This window comes from Apodemus sylvaticus, chromosome X (assembly GCF_947179515.1).
Source record: "Apodemus sylvaticus chromosome X, mApoSyl1.1, whole genome shotgun sequence".
In the NCBI taxonomy this organism is placed as follows: domain Eukaryota; kingdom Metazoa; phylum Chordata; class Mammalia; order Rodentia; family Muridae; genus Apodemus; species Apodemus sylvaticus.
Window position 1 is genome coordinate 103,098,757 of NC_067495.1, and position 15,883 is coordinate 103,114,639.

Sequence of the window (15,883 nt, forward strand, 5' to 3'; positions counted from 1 at the left end):
CAAAAAAAACATGGATGCCCACATGCAGAATGAAATTGGACCCTTATTTATCGTCATGCTCAAAAACTAACTCTAAGTGGATCAACACACCACAGTGTGAAATCGGAAACGCTGAAACTGCCAGAAAAAACAAGAGCTCCCCTATATGCTATAGAAACGACTTTCTGAACAAGATTTCATTTACCCACAATTTAAAGCCAACAAATGACAACTGGAACTTCTGCTCAGCCAAAGAAACAATCAATTGGATTAATAGAGAGCCTGTAGAATGGGAGAGACTGTTTGCCAGCTGTGCATCTGACAGAGATTTAATATTCAGAATATACAAAAAACAAAGAGTGAAAATGAACAAACAGATAAATACACCCAAATAATGGACCTGAAAAGAGAGGGGGATCTCAAAAGAAGAACAAAAAATGGCAAATGAACAGCTTAAAAATGTTCATTGTACCTAGCCACTGGGAAAATGTTTGTCAAATGAACTTTTGAGATTTTTTTCTCTTACCCTAGTCAGAATGACAAAGATCAACAAAACAAAGATGAACAAATACTGCTGGTGGTATTGGGAACTGGTTCAGCCACTTGAACTTAGTGTGGAGAATTCTCAACAATCTAAAAATAAATGTACCACTCCCTGGCATGTGGTCAAATGACTCAATATCTTATTCTACAGATACTAGTTCAGTCATGTTTATTTCTGCTCAATTCAAAATATCTATAAAATAAAAACCACCTAAATTACCCCTCATCCAATGAATGGATAATGAAAATGTGGCATATTTGCACTGTGGAAAACTATTCAGTTGTTAATGAAACACTGAATTGTTTTAGCAGTTTAACAACTGAAACAGTTGTTAATGAAACAAAAATGAAATCACAAACTTTTTCACATAAATAGGTAGAATTAGAAAAGATTGTACTAAATGAGATGACTTAAAGCTAGAAAGATAAATGTCACATGATCTATCTCATCATCTGAGAGTTCTTAGCTCCAAATATTAAGATGTGAGTAGATGATCTTGATTTCTCTTTCTTCTAATGTCTAAAACTTGCGGCTTGAGTGAAGGACGACCCACATAGGCTCTAATATTTGAACACCTGGCTCCTAGTTGGAGGCACTGCTTTGGAGGGGGTTGAAGGTATACATGAAATATAAATGTACTTTGTTTACATGTGTGTCTTATTCTCAAGGTACTTCATTATGTATAAACAAAGTTTTTCAATCTACAAAAGATAAAAATGCCCTAAATACTTCAAGTAACATTATAATTGGTTTTATTTTCATATTTTAATTTCTAAAATTATTTTCTATACTTATCCTATACCTCCTAAGTGATTGACTATTTTCGAGCAATAAATTTTTGAGCAGTTCCATACTGTTCTAGTTATTATAGTTTTATGCTATATTTTAATGTGCTATAATATACATTTTGTTCATTTTTTATTTAATTTTTCTACATTTTCTCTCAGGATAAAAAAGAAAAAGATAACTATAGATCCATAATTATCATGCATTAACAATCTTCTGTGATTTTGTAGAAATAAACTTTCCCCCACAGTACTGAAGCAATCAAACTAGGACTTGGGAGGCAGAATCAAGAGTTGTACAAGTTCCGGGTTAGTCTGAGACATAACTCTGCCTCAGAAAGAAGGCAATAAGCACTACTTTCTGATTGTGCTTTTCATATGGACTTAGGAAATCTTTTCAATTGAGATATGAAATATTTCCTTTATATCACTTTTTTTTCCTTTAGAAAACATTTTTGCCTATCCTTTCAAGTGCTATGAATAATTCTCAGCCTCAAGGGAATAATCTTTATGAACTCCAATAATCATTGACAACAGTCATTTTCTTTTACTTGGAATCCTATAGAACTGTAGATAAATCTTAATCTACCAAAAGAAATCATATTATCCATGTCTGTCATAAATGAGAAATAAACCCTAGAGTATATAGACAATATAGCTGTGATCTCATAATGAATCAGTTGCTACAGAAAGATCAAGATACATTTCTTATATGTTTTTCATCACTGCTATAGGATTATTTCACTTAATTTAAATTTCATTTTCATTTATGCCGAGATTCTTATTAGATTTCAAGTTCGTTAAAAGCAGCAAGCATCCAGGTCTGCAGTTTTTATACCATTGTGGTCAAATGACTCAATATCTTATTCTACTGAGAGATTCTTACTAGATTTCAAGTTCTTTAAAAGCAACAAGCATCCAGGTCTGCAGTTTTTAAACCACACATAGATACACTGTTGTGCTTTGTGCTTACTTGATGCTTTGTCAATATGAGTAGATACTGCCTAAAAATTAAAAGCTGTTCCATGTAATGAGATACATACTTAGGGCCATTTCCTTACAGCTGCCCATTAATAACTGCATGGAAATCGCCATCTAGTGGTTGGTGTGTGTTACAATGACTTGGCTTTTTTGGTGTTCTGCCCCCTCCCCCCTCCCCAGAATTACTACCTTTCTGTCTGACAAAAACAGATTATAACTTAAATTTTAAATTAAATTCAAATAAAATTTTTATAATTCTTAAATTAAAAAAAATATTTTATTTTATGCCCATTATTGTGACTCCTAGGAAATGGAGTTGCAGACAGGTGTGAATTGCCATGTGGGGTCTGGGAATTGAACCTGGGTCCTCTGGAAGGGCAGCCAGTGTTCTTAACCAGTGAGACATCTATCTAGCCCTACATTCTTAAATGTTTTAAGGGGTTTTCTCTCTAAAGTATACTTCATGTTTGTTGATAGTAAATCTTGATATGATGAATGATAACTTTTGAGAAACATTGGATATAAGGAATGCTACAAGTATATAACATGTTTTATTTTTTAAACCTTTTATTTGAAGATTTAGGGGTCCTTGTTAGATATTGAGAAGTGCAAATAAATGCGTAATGGAAGTTCATATTATTTTTAATTATATCAATACAATTCTATTAGTTGTCTTAGCATTATTTTCAGGATGGCAACCTTTCACAGATAATTTATTACAAATGTCTGATAATGCAAAAGATGTTATTTTCACTTTATAACAAAAGCTCCTTTGCATATATTCCTACTTAAAATGTAGATGCCCTTCCTAATGTCAAATATTATTATATTAGTATCCACAGTAAATAACCATTACCCTTTGTTCTTCTATTAATTATGTAATTGAGTGTTGACAATATGTACAATCTAATTCAGGTATTATGACTATTGAATTTTTTTTCTCAAGAATTAGTGAATGTGTGGCTTCTAAATTTTGTAAATTCATAGTTTAAAAATCAACAATTCATCTTTGCATATGCCAGAATTACATATTTTAAGTTAACCTCTGTTCCTAAACTTAGTGTTTTATATGAATTTATTTATATTTATATCTTGGGCCTAACAAGTCTTCTTGCCTTCAATAATAACCCTTCTCATTTGATGAATGACCATGTCTCAAAAAACCTATAATATAGTTAAAATGTAATACTGAAAACAATAAAATCTATGTCCCTATGTATACTAGTAATGACTGCATAACTATCTAGTTTGCTTCCTATTGACTGTGCTAAAGTCCATGACCAAAAGTAAGTTGGAGAGGAGAGGGGTTGTTTTGCTCCAATCACTGTCAATCAGTCTATTACTGAGAAGTTGGGGTAGCAAGTCAAGGCAGGAACCTGGAAGCAGGACCTAAAATAGAGGTCATGGAGGAGTGATGCTTATTAGTTTGTTCTTCTGGCTTGCTCAGCTTCCTTTCTTATACAACTCATGACCACGTGCCCAGACATGACATTTCTCACAGTGGCCTGGGTCCTCCCAAATAAATCACGTTGGGGGAAAATGATCCACAGGAGTCATTTTCTCAACTGAATCTCCCTTTCCAAATGACTCTAGCATGTGTCAAGTTGATAAAAAAATCCATATCCAACACAATAACAGATTTTAAGTTGAAGTGTCAGAGGGTGCTTTTACTGGAACACACTCTTTTATAACCAGGAAAACAGGTTTCAACAGGATGGTGGCATCTAGTTTGAGCTGAAGTTAAATAATAAAGATTTAGGGAGATTCTCCAGTAATAACTAGAGGCAGGAAAACATAGAAGACAATGTAAGAGGCTAGCTTACTTGTTAAACCACAGGTGCTGAAGATAAAACACTGATTAATAGCGTTTTATATTCTCTTCGTACATAGCTTTCAGGAGTCAGTTTGACAAAATATGTTCGGCTTTCTAGTGCATAAGTGCTGTGTTGCTTGCATGTTATTCTAATTCCTGTTGGGTTGTTTTGTCCTAAGCATTTCCGTTCTACAGTAGTGTATGGTTTGGGATGTTAGAGTGTCACTTACTATCTCCCCATTCTCTATGTGTTTTTATAGTAGAGAATGATACTTTTCTGGCTCCAGAACATTACTCCCTAGAGTGGTTGAATTCAGAGCCTCTAGCCTTTGTGTGAAGCTTGGAATGGTTAAGAATTGAGCTATTAGTGATGAAAGAGCAGGCGCAAAGGGAAAAAAGAGATAAAGTACAGCATTAGATGCTTTATGATCCACTTGTGAATGCCGAGAAGTAAGCTGACATCAAGTGGCAGCTATTCTTGGCTTGTTTCCAAGGTCATGCGCTGCTATAGACTGAGAGGTGATTCATTACAAATGATCTTAGAAGAAGAAAAAAATATGTTCTTACAACCTGGACAAGTGACAAAGCATATCAAGCAGAATGTCTCATGAATTGTCTTTTCATTTTAGCATCTTTAAAAAGATATTTCTCAGCTGGACATGGTGGCACACACCTTCAGTCACAGCATTCCAGGAGCAGGGGCAGGGGCAGGGGCAGGGGCAGTGACAGGGGCATCTCTGTGAGTGCAAGTCGAGCCTGATCTACATACTGAGTTCCTAGATGGACAGAAACTGGATGGAAGGGAGACTCTTGTCTTAAGAAAACAAAACCAAAAAGATATTTCTCAGCATGTAAAGGAGCTGTCTGCTGAACCCAGCAACTTGATTTTTATTGCTGAAACTCATTTAGTAGATGGGAAAGCCAGACTGCTTCATGTTGTTTTCTAAATACCACACATATTCTACAACATGTGTGCAACACACACATATATACACACAGAAAGAGAAGAAATAAATGTGAAAAATAAAGAGATATTTATGAGTTTAAAATTATAAAACCTTTATTTGCTCATGGTGAGGAACTGAAAAAGAAATGCATGCAACAAAATCTTGAGTATAAAGCAAACACCATTGTCACTTGTATACATCCTTTCATATTTTTCTTATATTGATTTTACAAGTTTGAATTGCTACCTTAATTTGATTTCTAAGTCAGAGAGTTGCTGTTAAATTTGTATTTAATGATTTCCCCCTTTTCTTCCTATAGGTCTGCCATGGGTGTTCTTCTGGATTAAAATGTGACTGTGGTGGTATAAAAGGAGAAAAGGTAAATTCTGAGTGAAATTATCAAATACTATTTGTAAATTAATTGTACAAACTAGACTTCTATCAGTGCCCAAATAAATAAAATAGATTCTACTGCATTGCTTAATTTAGAGTTGGAACTTATAAAAATTAGACTGTGTTAGGATCAGCAAATATCTCTATAAAAACATGATATGATAAATATTTTAGGCTTAGTACACATAAGTTCTGTTACATTTTATTTTCTGCTGGGGATTGAATCCAGGGCTTTGCAGAATCTAAGCAAGCAGTCTACAACTGTGCCTAGGAACATTTTTAGTTCCTTAAAACACACACACATACACACACACACACACACACACACACACATACAAGAGGGCAACAACAAATCCTCAGAAGCTACTGAAAATTCTTACGGTGCACCTGGGGAAAGGACAAGGAAGTGGGCAAGTACCAGGGAGCAAAGATTAGGGAGAATAAACAAAATTAAATATGTATAAAAGTCCTTTCTAAACATCCATTACTTTACAAGTAAATCATTTTGTTCTGTTTTGTGTTTTCTTTGTAGCCCTGGCTGGGTTTGAGCTCACTATGTAGACCAGACTGGGTTTGAACTCACACAGAACAACCTGCCTATGCCTCCTGAGTGCTGAAATTTATGGTGTGAGCCATCATACCCAGCCTTACAGGAATTATTTAATAATAATAATAATAATAATAATAATAATAATAATAAATTCTAGTTCTTGGTCTAGACAAAATACACCTCAGATGACATTTAACTTGATTGTTTTTGTCTTCCAGTGCCTTATTTTTCTATGTGTCAGTAACTGAGATCAAATTAGAAACTTAGAACAAGATAATGAATTACACACAAAAGAATTATACTACGAGACATGGATCTTACATTACTCTTTCCATTTTGTAACTCAATAAATATTTTTAAGGAGTAAACAACTATTACTAATTATATATGAAGTTATGGACCATATCTTTAGTGAATATTCCAGTTAGATATAGAAGTATTTATTCATGTGGTATAAGATGCTTAAAAGTCCTGTTGTCAACAGTTTCATTTATTTATTTTATCTATTGATTGTTTGCTGTGATGTACATCTTATTTACAAGTCCCATTCTGTCATGTAACACACTACCCCTAACAGAACATCTCTTAAGAGTTATTAAATGCTGGTCTAGAAAACACTTGTGTGAGTTAACACTTTTAAGGGAATAACTTTGGAACAGGAATACTTTCTATAGTGTCGAAGTATTAAAGGTAATTCATTTGAGATCACAGAGGGAAGAAAGTGAAAGGGAATGTCTTTTAAAGAAAGGAAGCACCCATGGAGAATTTACATGTAAGTAGTTATTATTGCTTATACTTCTCAGTCAGTAAGAAGATGGGTGGGTAAATTCTTACAAAGAGTCATGGTTATAGTCACAATGACCTAGGGTAAATGGTTCAAGACTTCAGTGTGGTTGGAAAAGAAGGAAGACATGATGGAATACAAGACAGCACAGAGTGGAGAACAAAAATAAAGTAGAAGATCCCAGTCAAATTCTTGGTCGTTTTGATTTTGTATGTATAGAGGGAAATTTCACAGAATCTAATAAAAAGAAGTAGTAGAAGCTTAAAATAACCGAGTATGGATTAACAGTTGTCTGATGAAGGGATAAAACTTCGTTTAATCAATCAGCTACAAACTACTTCATACAAAAAAAAATGTTCTTTAGAAGAAGAGAACCTAGTATCTCTTTCTGTAATATACAGTATGCAATTGAAGCTTACCGAGTAAACACAACCAACAATTAAAAAAAGATGAATGGCAGAAAATTATTAAAACAATACAGATGCTACATTTTGGAATTTGAAGCAGATAAAGTCAACATATTTATTAATTTAAAGGGAAACATGTTCACAATTAGTGAACATGTACTAACCACAGATCGCTGGCAAATACATGAAAAACAAAATTGAAATTTGAAAAAGAAAAGAGCAGTTTATCCAAGAAATATGGTAGCAAAACTGTTGGCTTGGAGCTGGTTACAAATGCAGATTTCCAGGCTCCACAACTAAGTTACCCATCTCGTTCTGTTCACGGTGGAAAATAATTGGTTTTGACAAGCTCTCCAAGTGGCTCTTTTACAATCTGGAGTTTCAGATTTATATATCTTCATTTTGAAAGTAGCTAATTTTCTTCTAATTATAGTGTGGCAACTATCCCATTGTGGTACAGAATTATAAAGACAAAATAAGAATTATACAGAAGAACCTGCTATTGTTTTAATTTCTTCACTGAGAGCTTAGTCTTTAACTTGTACATTTTGCAATATTCTAACTGAAAATACCACTAGTTACTAATATAACACTTTGTCTTAATTTTTTTCCTATGTCCACAGCCAATTGTGTTTCTTGACAATTTTACATTATCCTCGAAGTCCTGTTCTCATGCTGCCTGTAGTGACATACACTTGGCATACTAGCACTCAGTCAAGGCCATACTAGCTACACAGCAAGTTGGGGGGCAGCCAAGTTATGGGACACTCTTTCAACAAACCAACCAACAACTATTTTTATGCTCATTTTCAGGAAACAATTTTATTGATTCTTATAAACGGCCCTCCTAGAACGGGGTGCTGTGCTAAAGTATTTTTAAACTCCAGATCTTAGGTAATCAGTAGATTAATCTTCTTTAAACTGGTGAGCTGGGATGTGCCCAGTGGTAGAATACTTGGCTTTGTATTAGATCTCAGACTATAGGTTTGACATCTATCACCACACAAGAAATAAACAAGTATTCTTATGAAATAATTTCCCTTTGTATAATTTAATGAAATCTGAAATATTAACTTCTTTTCTGGATTTAAGTAAAAACATTCACTAGAAATTAAGGATGTTCATTTATAAATGGATATTTATTGACTATTTGTTCTATTAGACACTAAGAATACAACCTTGAAGAAGCCATGATTGTTTCCATGTAGAGATGAAGCAGAAGGTGGAGTCCAGGTTAACATAAATTTCTGACAGACAGATGAGCTGTGTTCTGTGTACTAAGATTACACTTAGGAACATTATAAAACCTCTATCATACATAAAATGAAAACAATAATTTTACTTTGTCTTAAAGTAACAAGTAAGATAAGACAAAACACTGAAGGAGTTTAAACAGTCTGGTAAACAGAAAACACTCAACACAGGTGAACTAATTTTTAGCCTTTAAAAGAGTTTTAAGTGTTTGTGGAAGTGCTTTAAAAAGTTGCTAATAAGAACTTACCATTACTATTTTCAATTTTCCAGGGAAAAAGAGAAAGCAATAAAAGATCTTAGTAATACTTATATTTAAAAGACAGCAAAAGGTGAATAATACTACTTCACAAATCCTTTTTTTTTTTTAAATTTAAACATGAGCAAGCAGGATAAGTGGTTTGTTTTAAATCTTGTCTTTCATAAATAGGCAACCACTTCACATTCAGTCTACGAATGCATGAGAATTACAGCACGAATTGATAATGCTTTAAAAGGATTATATGAACACATATTAAGCAAATGTATGCACACCACTAGTGTTAGCTTTTATTACTGTTCATTTTAAGAAATTAGTTTGAAAACCATACTTTTAGTCCATTCTTGCACAGGAAAGCTATATATTTTATTTTTACTTTAGCAAGTGTCCTACCTTTGAAAATCTCAAGATTGTTCTTCTAGTTCTTTTTGCTACTGTATAGCATCTGCTTTTCTGTCTCTAGTTCTGTGATAATGGGAGGGAATTTCAGGCTATAACATTGAAAGTTATAATATTTTCTTGATATCAATGTAATTGAGCTTTTAGCATCCTCTATTTTCTTCTACAGTTTTACTTGTGCATACATATACACACATATATGTATGTAACAAAAATAATTAAAGAAAAAGGCTATCAATTTGAGTGGAAGGTTATGGAGCATTGGAAGGTGGGCACCTGGGAAGGGCAGGAGGGTGGAAAAGGAAGGGGAAATATAATGTAATTTTATTACAATTAAAAATACATAGCAAAAATACATAACAATTTTTAAAATTATTTTTTACATTTATTTCATAAATGTATTTCTCTCTGTGTATGTCTGTCTGTGTGTGTGCATACATGCACATGTGTGTGTGTGTGTATGTGCGCATGCACACGTGCATTTGTGCATATGAGTAGGTGTCACAGTGTCTGAGTGCAGAAGTTCTCTCCTTCTACTCTGTGGTTCCTCGGAATTGAACTTAGTTAGGCTTTACCTGCCTAGCTGCTTCACTAGTCAACATCCTCTATTTTCTTTTTTTTTTCTTTTTTTTTCTTTGATATAATTTATTTACATTTCAAATGATTTCCCCTTTTCTAGCCCCCCCCCAATCCCCGAAAGTCCCGTAAGCCCCCTTCTCTTCCCCTGTCCTCCCACCCACCCCTTCCCACTTCCCCGTTCTGGTTTTGCCAAATACTGTTTCACTGAGTCTTTCCAGAACCAGGGACCACTCCTGCTTTCTTCTTGTATCTCATTTGATGTGTGGATTATGTTTTGGGTATTCCAGTTTTCTAGGTTAATAACCACTTATTAGTGAGTGCATACCATGATTCACCTTTTGAGTCTGGGTTACCTCACTTAGTATGATGTTCTCTAGCTCCATCCATTTGCCTAAGAATTTCATGAATTCATTGTTTCTAATGGCTGAATAGTACTCCATTGTGTAGATATACCACATTTTTTGCATCCACTCTTCTGTTGAGGGATACCTGGGTTCTTTCCAGCATCTGGCAATTATAAATAGGGCTGCTATGAACATAGTAGAGCATGTATCCTTATTACATGGTGGGGAATCCTCTGGGTATATGCCCAAGAGTGGTATAGCAGGATCTTCTGGAAGTGAGGTGCCCAGTTTTCGGAGGAACCGCCAGACTGATTTCCAGAGTGGTTGTACCAATTTGCAACCCCACCAGCAGTGGAGGAGTGTTCCTCTTTCTCCGTACCCTCTCCAACACCTGCTGTCTCCTGAATTTTTAATCTTAGCCATTCTGACTGGTGTAAGATGAAATCTTAGGGTTGTTTTGATTTGCATTTCCCTGATGACTAATGAAGTTGAGCATTTTTTAAGATGCTTCTCCGCCATCCGAAGTTCTTCAGGTGAGAATTCTTTCTTTAACTCTGTACCCCATTTTTTAATAGGGTTGTTCGGTTTTCTGGAGTCTAACTTCTTGAGTTCTTTATATATATTGGATATTAGCCCTCTATCTGATGTAGGATTGGTGAAGATCTTTTCCCAATTTGTTGGTTGCCGATCTGTCCTCTTGATGGTGTCCTTTGCCTTACAGAAACTCTGTAACCTTATGAGGTCCCATTTGTCAATTCTTGCTCTTAGAGCATACGCTATTGGTGTTCTGTTCAGAAACTTTCTCCCTGTACCGATGTTCTCAAGGGTCTTCCCCAGTTTCTTTTCTATTAGCTTCAGAGTGTCTGGCTTTATGTGGAGGTCCTTGATCCATTTGGATTTGAGCTTAGTACAAGGAGACAAGGATGGATCAATTCGCATTCTTCTGCATGCTGACCTCCAGTTGAACCAGCACCATTTGTTGAAAAGGCTATCTTTTTTCCATTGGATGTTTTCAGCCTCTTTGTCGAGGATCAAGTGGCCATAGGTGTGTGGGTTCATTTCTGGATCTTCAATCCTGTTCCATTGATCCTCCTGCCTGTCACTGTACCAATACCATGCAGTTTTTAACACTATTGCTCTGTAGTATTGCTTGAGGTCAGGGATACTGATTCCCCCAGATTTTCTTTTGTTGCTGAGAATAGTTTTAGCTATCCTGGGTTTTTTGTTGTTCCAGATGAATTTGATAATTGCTCTTTCTAACTCTGTGAAGAATTGAGTTGGGATTTTGATGGGTATTGCATTGAATCTCTATAGTGCTTTAGGCAAAATGGCCATTTTAACTATATTGATTCTACCGATCCATGAGCATGGGAGGTTTTCCCATTTTTTGAGGTCTTCTTCCATTTCCTTCTTCAGAGTCTTGAAGTTCTTGTCATACAGATCTTTCACATGTTTGGTAAGAGTCACCCCAAGATACTTTATACTATTTGTGGCTATTGTGAAGGGGGTCATTTCCCTAATTTCTTTCTCAGCCTGCTTATCCTTTGAGTATAGGAAGGCCACTGGTTTGCTTGAGTTGATTTTATAACCTGCCACTTTGCTGAAGTTGTTTATCAGCTGTAGGAGCTCTCTAGTGGAGTTTTTTGGGTCACTTAGGTAGACTATCATGTCGTCTGCAAATAATGATAGTTTGACTTCCTCCTTTCCAATTTGTATCCCTTTGACCTCCTTATGTTGTCAAATTGCCCAAGCTAGTACCTCAAGTACAATATTGAAAAGATAAGGAGAAAGGGGGCAGCCTTGTCTGGTCCCTGATTTCAGTGGGATTGCTTCAAGATTCTCTCCATTTAGTTTGATGCTGGCTACCGGTTTGCTGTATATTGCTTTTACTATGTTTAGGTATGGGCCTTGAATTCCTGTTCTCTCCAAGACTTTAAGCATGAAGGGATGCTGAATTTTGTCAAATGCTTTTTCAGCATCCAATGAAATGACCATGTGGTTTTGTTCTTTGAATTTGTTTATGTAGTGGATTGTATTGATGGATTTCCGTATATTGAACCAACCCTGCATTCCCGGGATAAAGCCTACTTGATCATGGTGGATGATCGTTTTGATGTGTTCTTGGATTCGGTTGGCAAGAATTTTACTGAGTATTTTTGCATCGATGTTCATAAGGGAAATTGGTCTGAAGTTCTCTTTCTTTGTTGGATCTTTGTGTGGCTTTGGTATCAGCGTAATTGTGGCTTCGTAGAAGGAATTGGGTAGTGTTCCTTCTGTTTCTATTTTGTGGAATAGTTTGAAGAGTATTGGTGTTAACTCTTCTTTGAAGGTCTGGTAGAATTCTGCACTGAAACCATCTGGTCCTGTGCTTTTTTTGGTTGGAAGACTTTCTATGACTCCTTCTATTTCTTTAGGCTTTATGGGACTGTTCAGATGGTCTAGTTGGTCCTGATTTAATTTTGGTATTTGGTATCTGTCAAGGAAATTGTCCATTTCCTCCAGATTCTCCAGTTGTGTTGAGTACAGGCTCTTGTAGTAGGATCTGATGATTTTTTGGATTTCCTCAGTTTCCGTTGTTATGTCTCCCTTTTCATTTCTAAGTTTGTTAATTTGGATACTTTCTCTGTGCCCTTTGGTCAGTCTGGCTAAGGGTTTATCTATCTTGTTGATTTTCTCAAAGAACCAGCTCCTGTTTCAGTCTTTGGTTTATTCCCATTTGTTTCTGTAGTCCAGATAGTACTTTTGGTTTGAAAATGCACATAGCGTACTCTAGATATTTGACAGAGATATACTCTAAATGCCAACTGAAAACCTAGCATGTAGCTATTTTATACTTTATAAAATATACTAGAACTGGATTGTTTTTCTTTTTACTTTTCTTTCCAAGTGGAACTTGCCGTCAAGAGTTTTAATCCTTGTTCTGCTAGTAAAAGACCATTCAATAATTTGAGATAATCTAGCTCTTAAAATTGTGAAATTCTTAATTTTTCCTGGTTGCCTTCTTTATAATTGAATGCAGTCAAAGCAGTTATAGTCTCACTTTATCTTTGATATACTGTCGAACTCTGCAAGTAGCAAGGAGGTTATATTTCTATTTGGGACGATTTGTATTTTTGTTCTCACATTTTACAGACTTGTCCATGGTAGTAGATACTGTGGACAAAAATTATCACTATATTATGTTACTTTCATTTGACAGTCATTTGAACTTTCTAAAACACAACTATGTCTGTGCTTAAAAGTTCACAAATGACCTTCCTTTACACTCTTGTTTATTATAGGGAGAACGGGGATTTCCAGGTTTAGAAGGCCATCCAGGTTTACCAGGATTTCCAGGTCCAGAAGGCCCTCCAGGACCTCGGGGACAAAAGGTATTTGTTTCAGTAGCCAATCAACAATAGCAGAGGAATTAAACCAGCATCAATTTGAGACAAGCTATCAAATCAACTAAACGTTCACTGAATTGTAATGAGAAAATGGTGCTTAAATCAAAAAACAGAATTGAAGGAACTCTTATTTTCTGTATTCATTTATCCCAGAATTTATTAATTGAAATAGATTGCATTCCTTTTTGCTTATCTTCCTATCTTTCCTCCCTCAAGCTCCTCCAAGCTAGCCACCCTCCCTTGAACCCCTCCCATATTCCAAGACTATAAGTTAATATAAAGTGTGTGTATATACATATGTATATATACGTATACACATACACACACACACACACACACACACACACACACACACATATATATATATATATACAGAGAGAGAGAGCACTAATCAAGATCAAGGGGCTCATGCCTGGGAGGGATTAATAGGTAAATTCTCCTCCAAGCAATGATTAATTATCTATAGTCTCATAAAATTGTCCCATTTTTACATTAACATGTGCATTGATACTGTTGTTGTTCCAGTCTTGACTGATATGGAGCAGCCTTCTTGGTAACCTTGCTCTTAGATTTCTACCTCTTCTGTGATGGTTTCCAGAGTCATAGATACAAGAATCTTGATGCAAGGCTGGGCCCCCCAAAACACACTGATTTCTGGTTTTTGTCCAGTTGTGTGTGGTTTTATTGTTGTTGTTGTTGCTTTATGATGTTCTTCATTTGCCATGATGAGAGATTTCTTTGATGAATAGTGGTAGCTACACTCATTCAGAAAAAACGTCTCTTCACCTTAGTGTTTCTAAATGCTTAAATTTGGACATTACTGTCATAGTCACCTTTTTTAGGATGTTGTTTATTGTATATGGTTTTTGGAATTCTCTATACCTTAAATTTTTCCTGGGGAGATGAAAATAAACATCTTCTCACCCCATATGAGCACCAATGGCAGACCATTTTATGATTTAAGCAAAGTCCAAATTATGGTGACCAATGAATTTATTGGATTTGCTAACTGAATGTGAATAAGGGATTACATGCAGAAGTGTAGGTGACTGAAAAACAGTTGTATCACTACAAGGCCATATCATGAATAATGATCTCATGAAGGCTGCTGTGGAGTCTCACTTTGAATCAGCTTCCAACTCTATGTACTCTAGCATCTCCCTAAATCAGATGTTGAATGGGGGAGGATCAATAGCTTGAATCTCAGATAAGTGTCTCTAGAATCATTTTTCCTCTACCTACTAGGATGTATTAAAGTTCAATTATCATTATCAGAGGTCTGATGCATATATACATATATACACATATATATTTTTCTGTGAATGAGAGTAAGCGTCTTTATGTGTATGATTAGATTGGGAAAGGGAAGAGATAATAGTGAATTTTGAGACCAAGAAGAGTTTCTTTTAGTTTTTAATGACTCTTTTGGCTCTGAGCTCTTTTCTATCTGTGGTAGACTGGTAAAGTGGTATATGAAAAGTCCAGCTCTATTCACTTGCCCAAAAAGCAAAAAACAAAACAAAACAAAACAAAAACAAAAACAAAAACTTCATAACATTTTCCCTCTAGCTTTATTATTTCATATAATGTTGGTGTACCATATCATTAGAGGATTAAGAAAATCAAATGGATTTCACCAGGTAGTCTGCCTAAGAAAGAAGGAAAATTAAATGTTTGGAGACGTTTTAATATAAAGCTAGCTATAGCAGAGGTAAATGTTGTGAGAATGAGGGTACAACTGTAAGGAGGGAGCTTTTTTGAGATTCAACAGTAAATAGGTCCTGTGCTTAAATGCACTGAATAGAACATGAACACTAAGGAAATACTAGCACTCTAAATGACTGACTCCATAGAATGCTGATAGATGGGCCATTCAAATGAATTCCCTAGATGCTGTAACACAGCAAGTGTAAGAGTGGCAGTATAATGCTTGCCACCCAGGAATAGTAAAGAAGTAGCGCAGAGTTCTAAATCACGAACTGAGCACTAATACAGAAACACAACTAAATTCTACTTCCCAGCACACTGGAACTAAAGCAACGGTCTTCTGAAAATGAAGTGGGAACACACATTGATTAATTTTCAACTATGTTATGGAAATGAGTGCGTTGAAATAGAATGTAATTTGAACCATAGAAAAAGCTATGTTTCTCGAATGTGAGTTTATTCTGGGAACAGAGCCAGAGTTTCTTGCATATCATGCATATTAATAGTAAATATTTGTGTTTTATTAAAAGAAGTTATATTGCAATTATTTTTAAACAATTTAGCATTAAATGAGACTCTTTAATAATAGTATAGTAATTTATGAGGATGCGTTCATTTGCACATTAAGTTTAGAGAGTATTCTAGCCTGCAATTCCTTTTCATTATTTATAGAGTGGGAGTGTGAACTGCTTTATAAACATTTTAGATTCTACAGTTTAAAGTATACTTTTGTGTGATTGGGTATTTGCATTTTAAAGTAATATATACGATTATT

At 35.2% G+C, this 15,883-nt stretch overlaps 1 protein-coding gene across 1 annotated transcript in view; it reads left to right on the plus strand.

The window, feature by feature from the left end:
• Positions 1-15,883, plus strand: part of Col4a5 (collagen type IV alpha 5 chain) — a 222,209-nt gene that overhangs the window by 64,386 nt on the left and 141,940 nt on the right. Inside the window, exons 2-3 of the mRNA XM_052171348.1 lie at positions 5,369-5,428; positions 13,297-13,386. Coding sequence (XP_052027308.1) covers positions 5,369-5,428; positions 13,297-13,386 — 150 coding nt within the window. The remainder of the gene's footprint in view (positions 1-5,368; positions 5,429-13,296; positions 13,387-15,883) is intronic.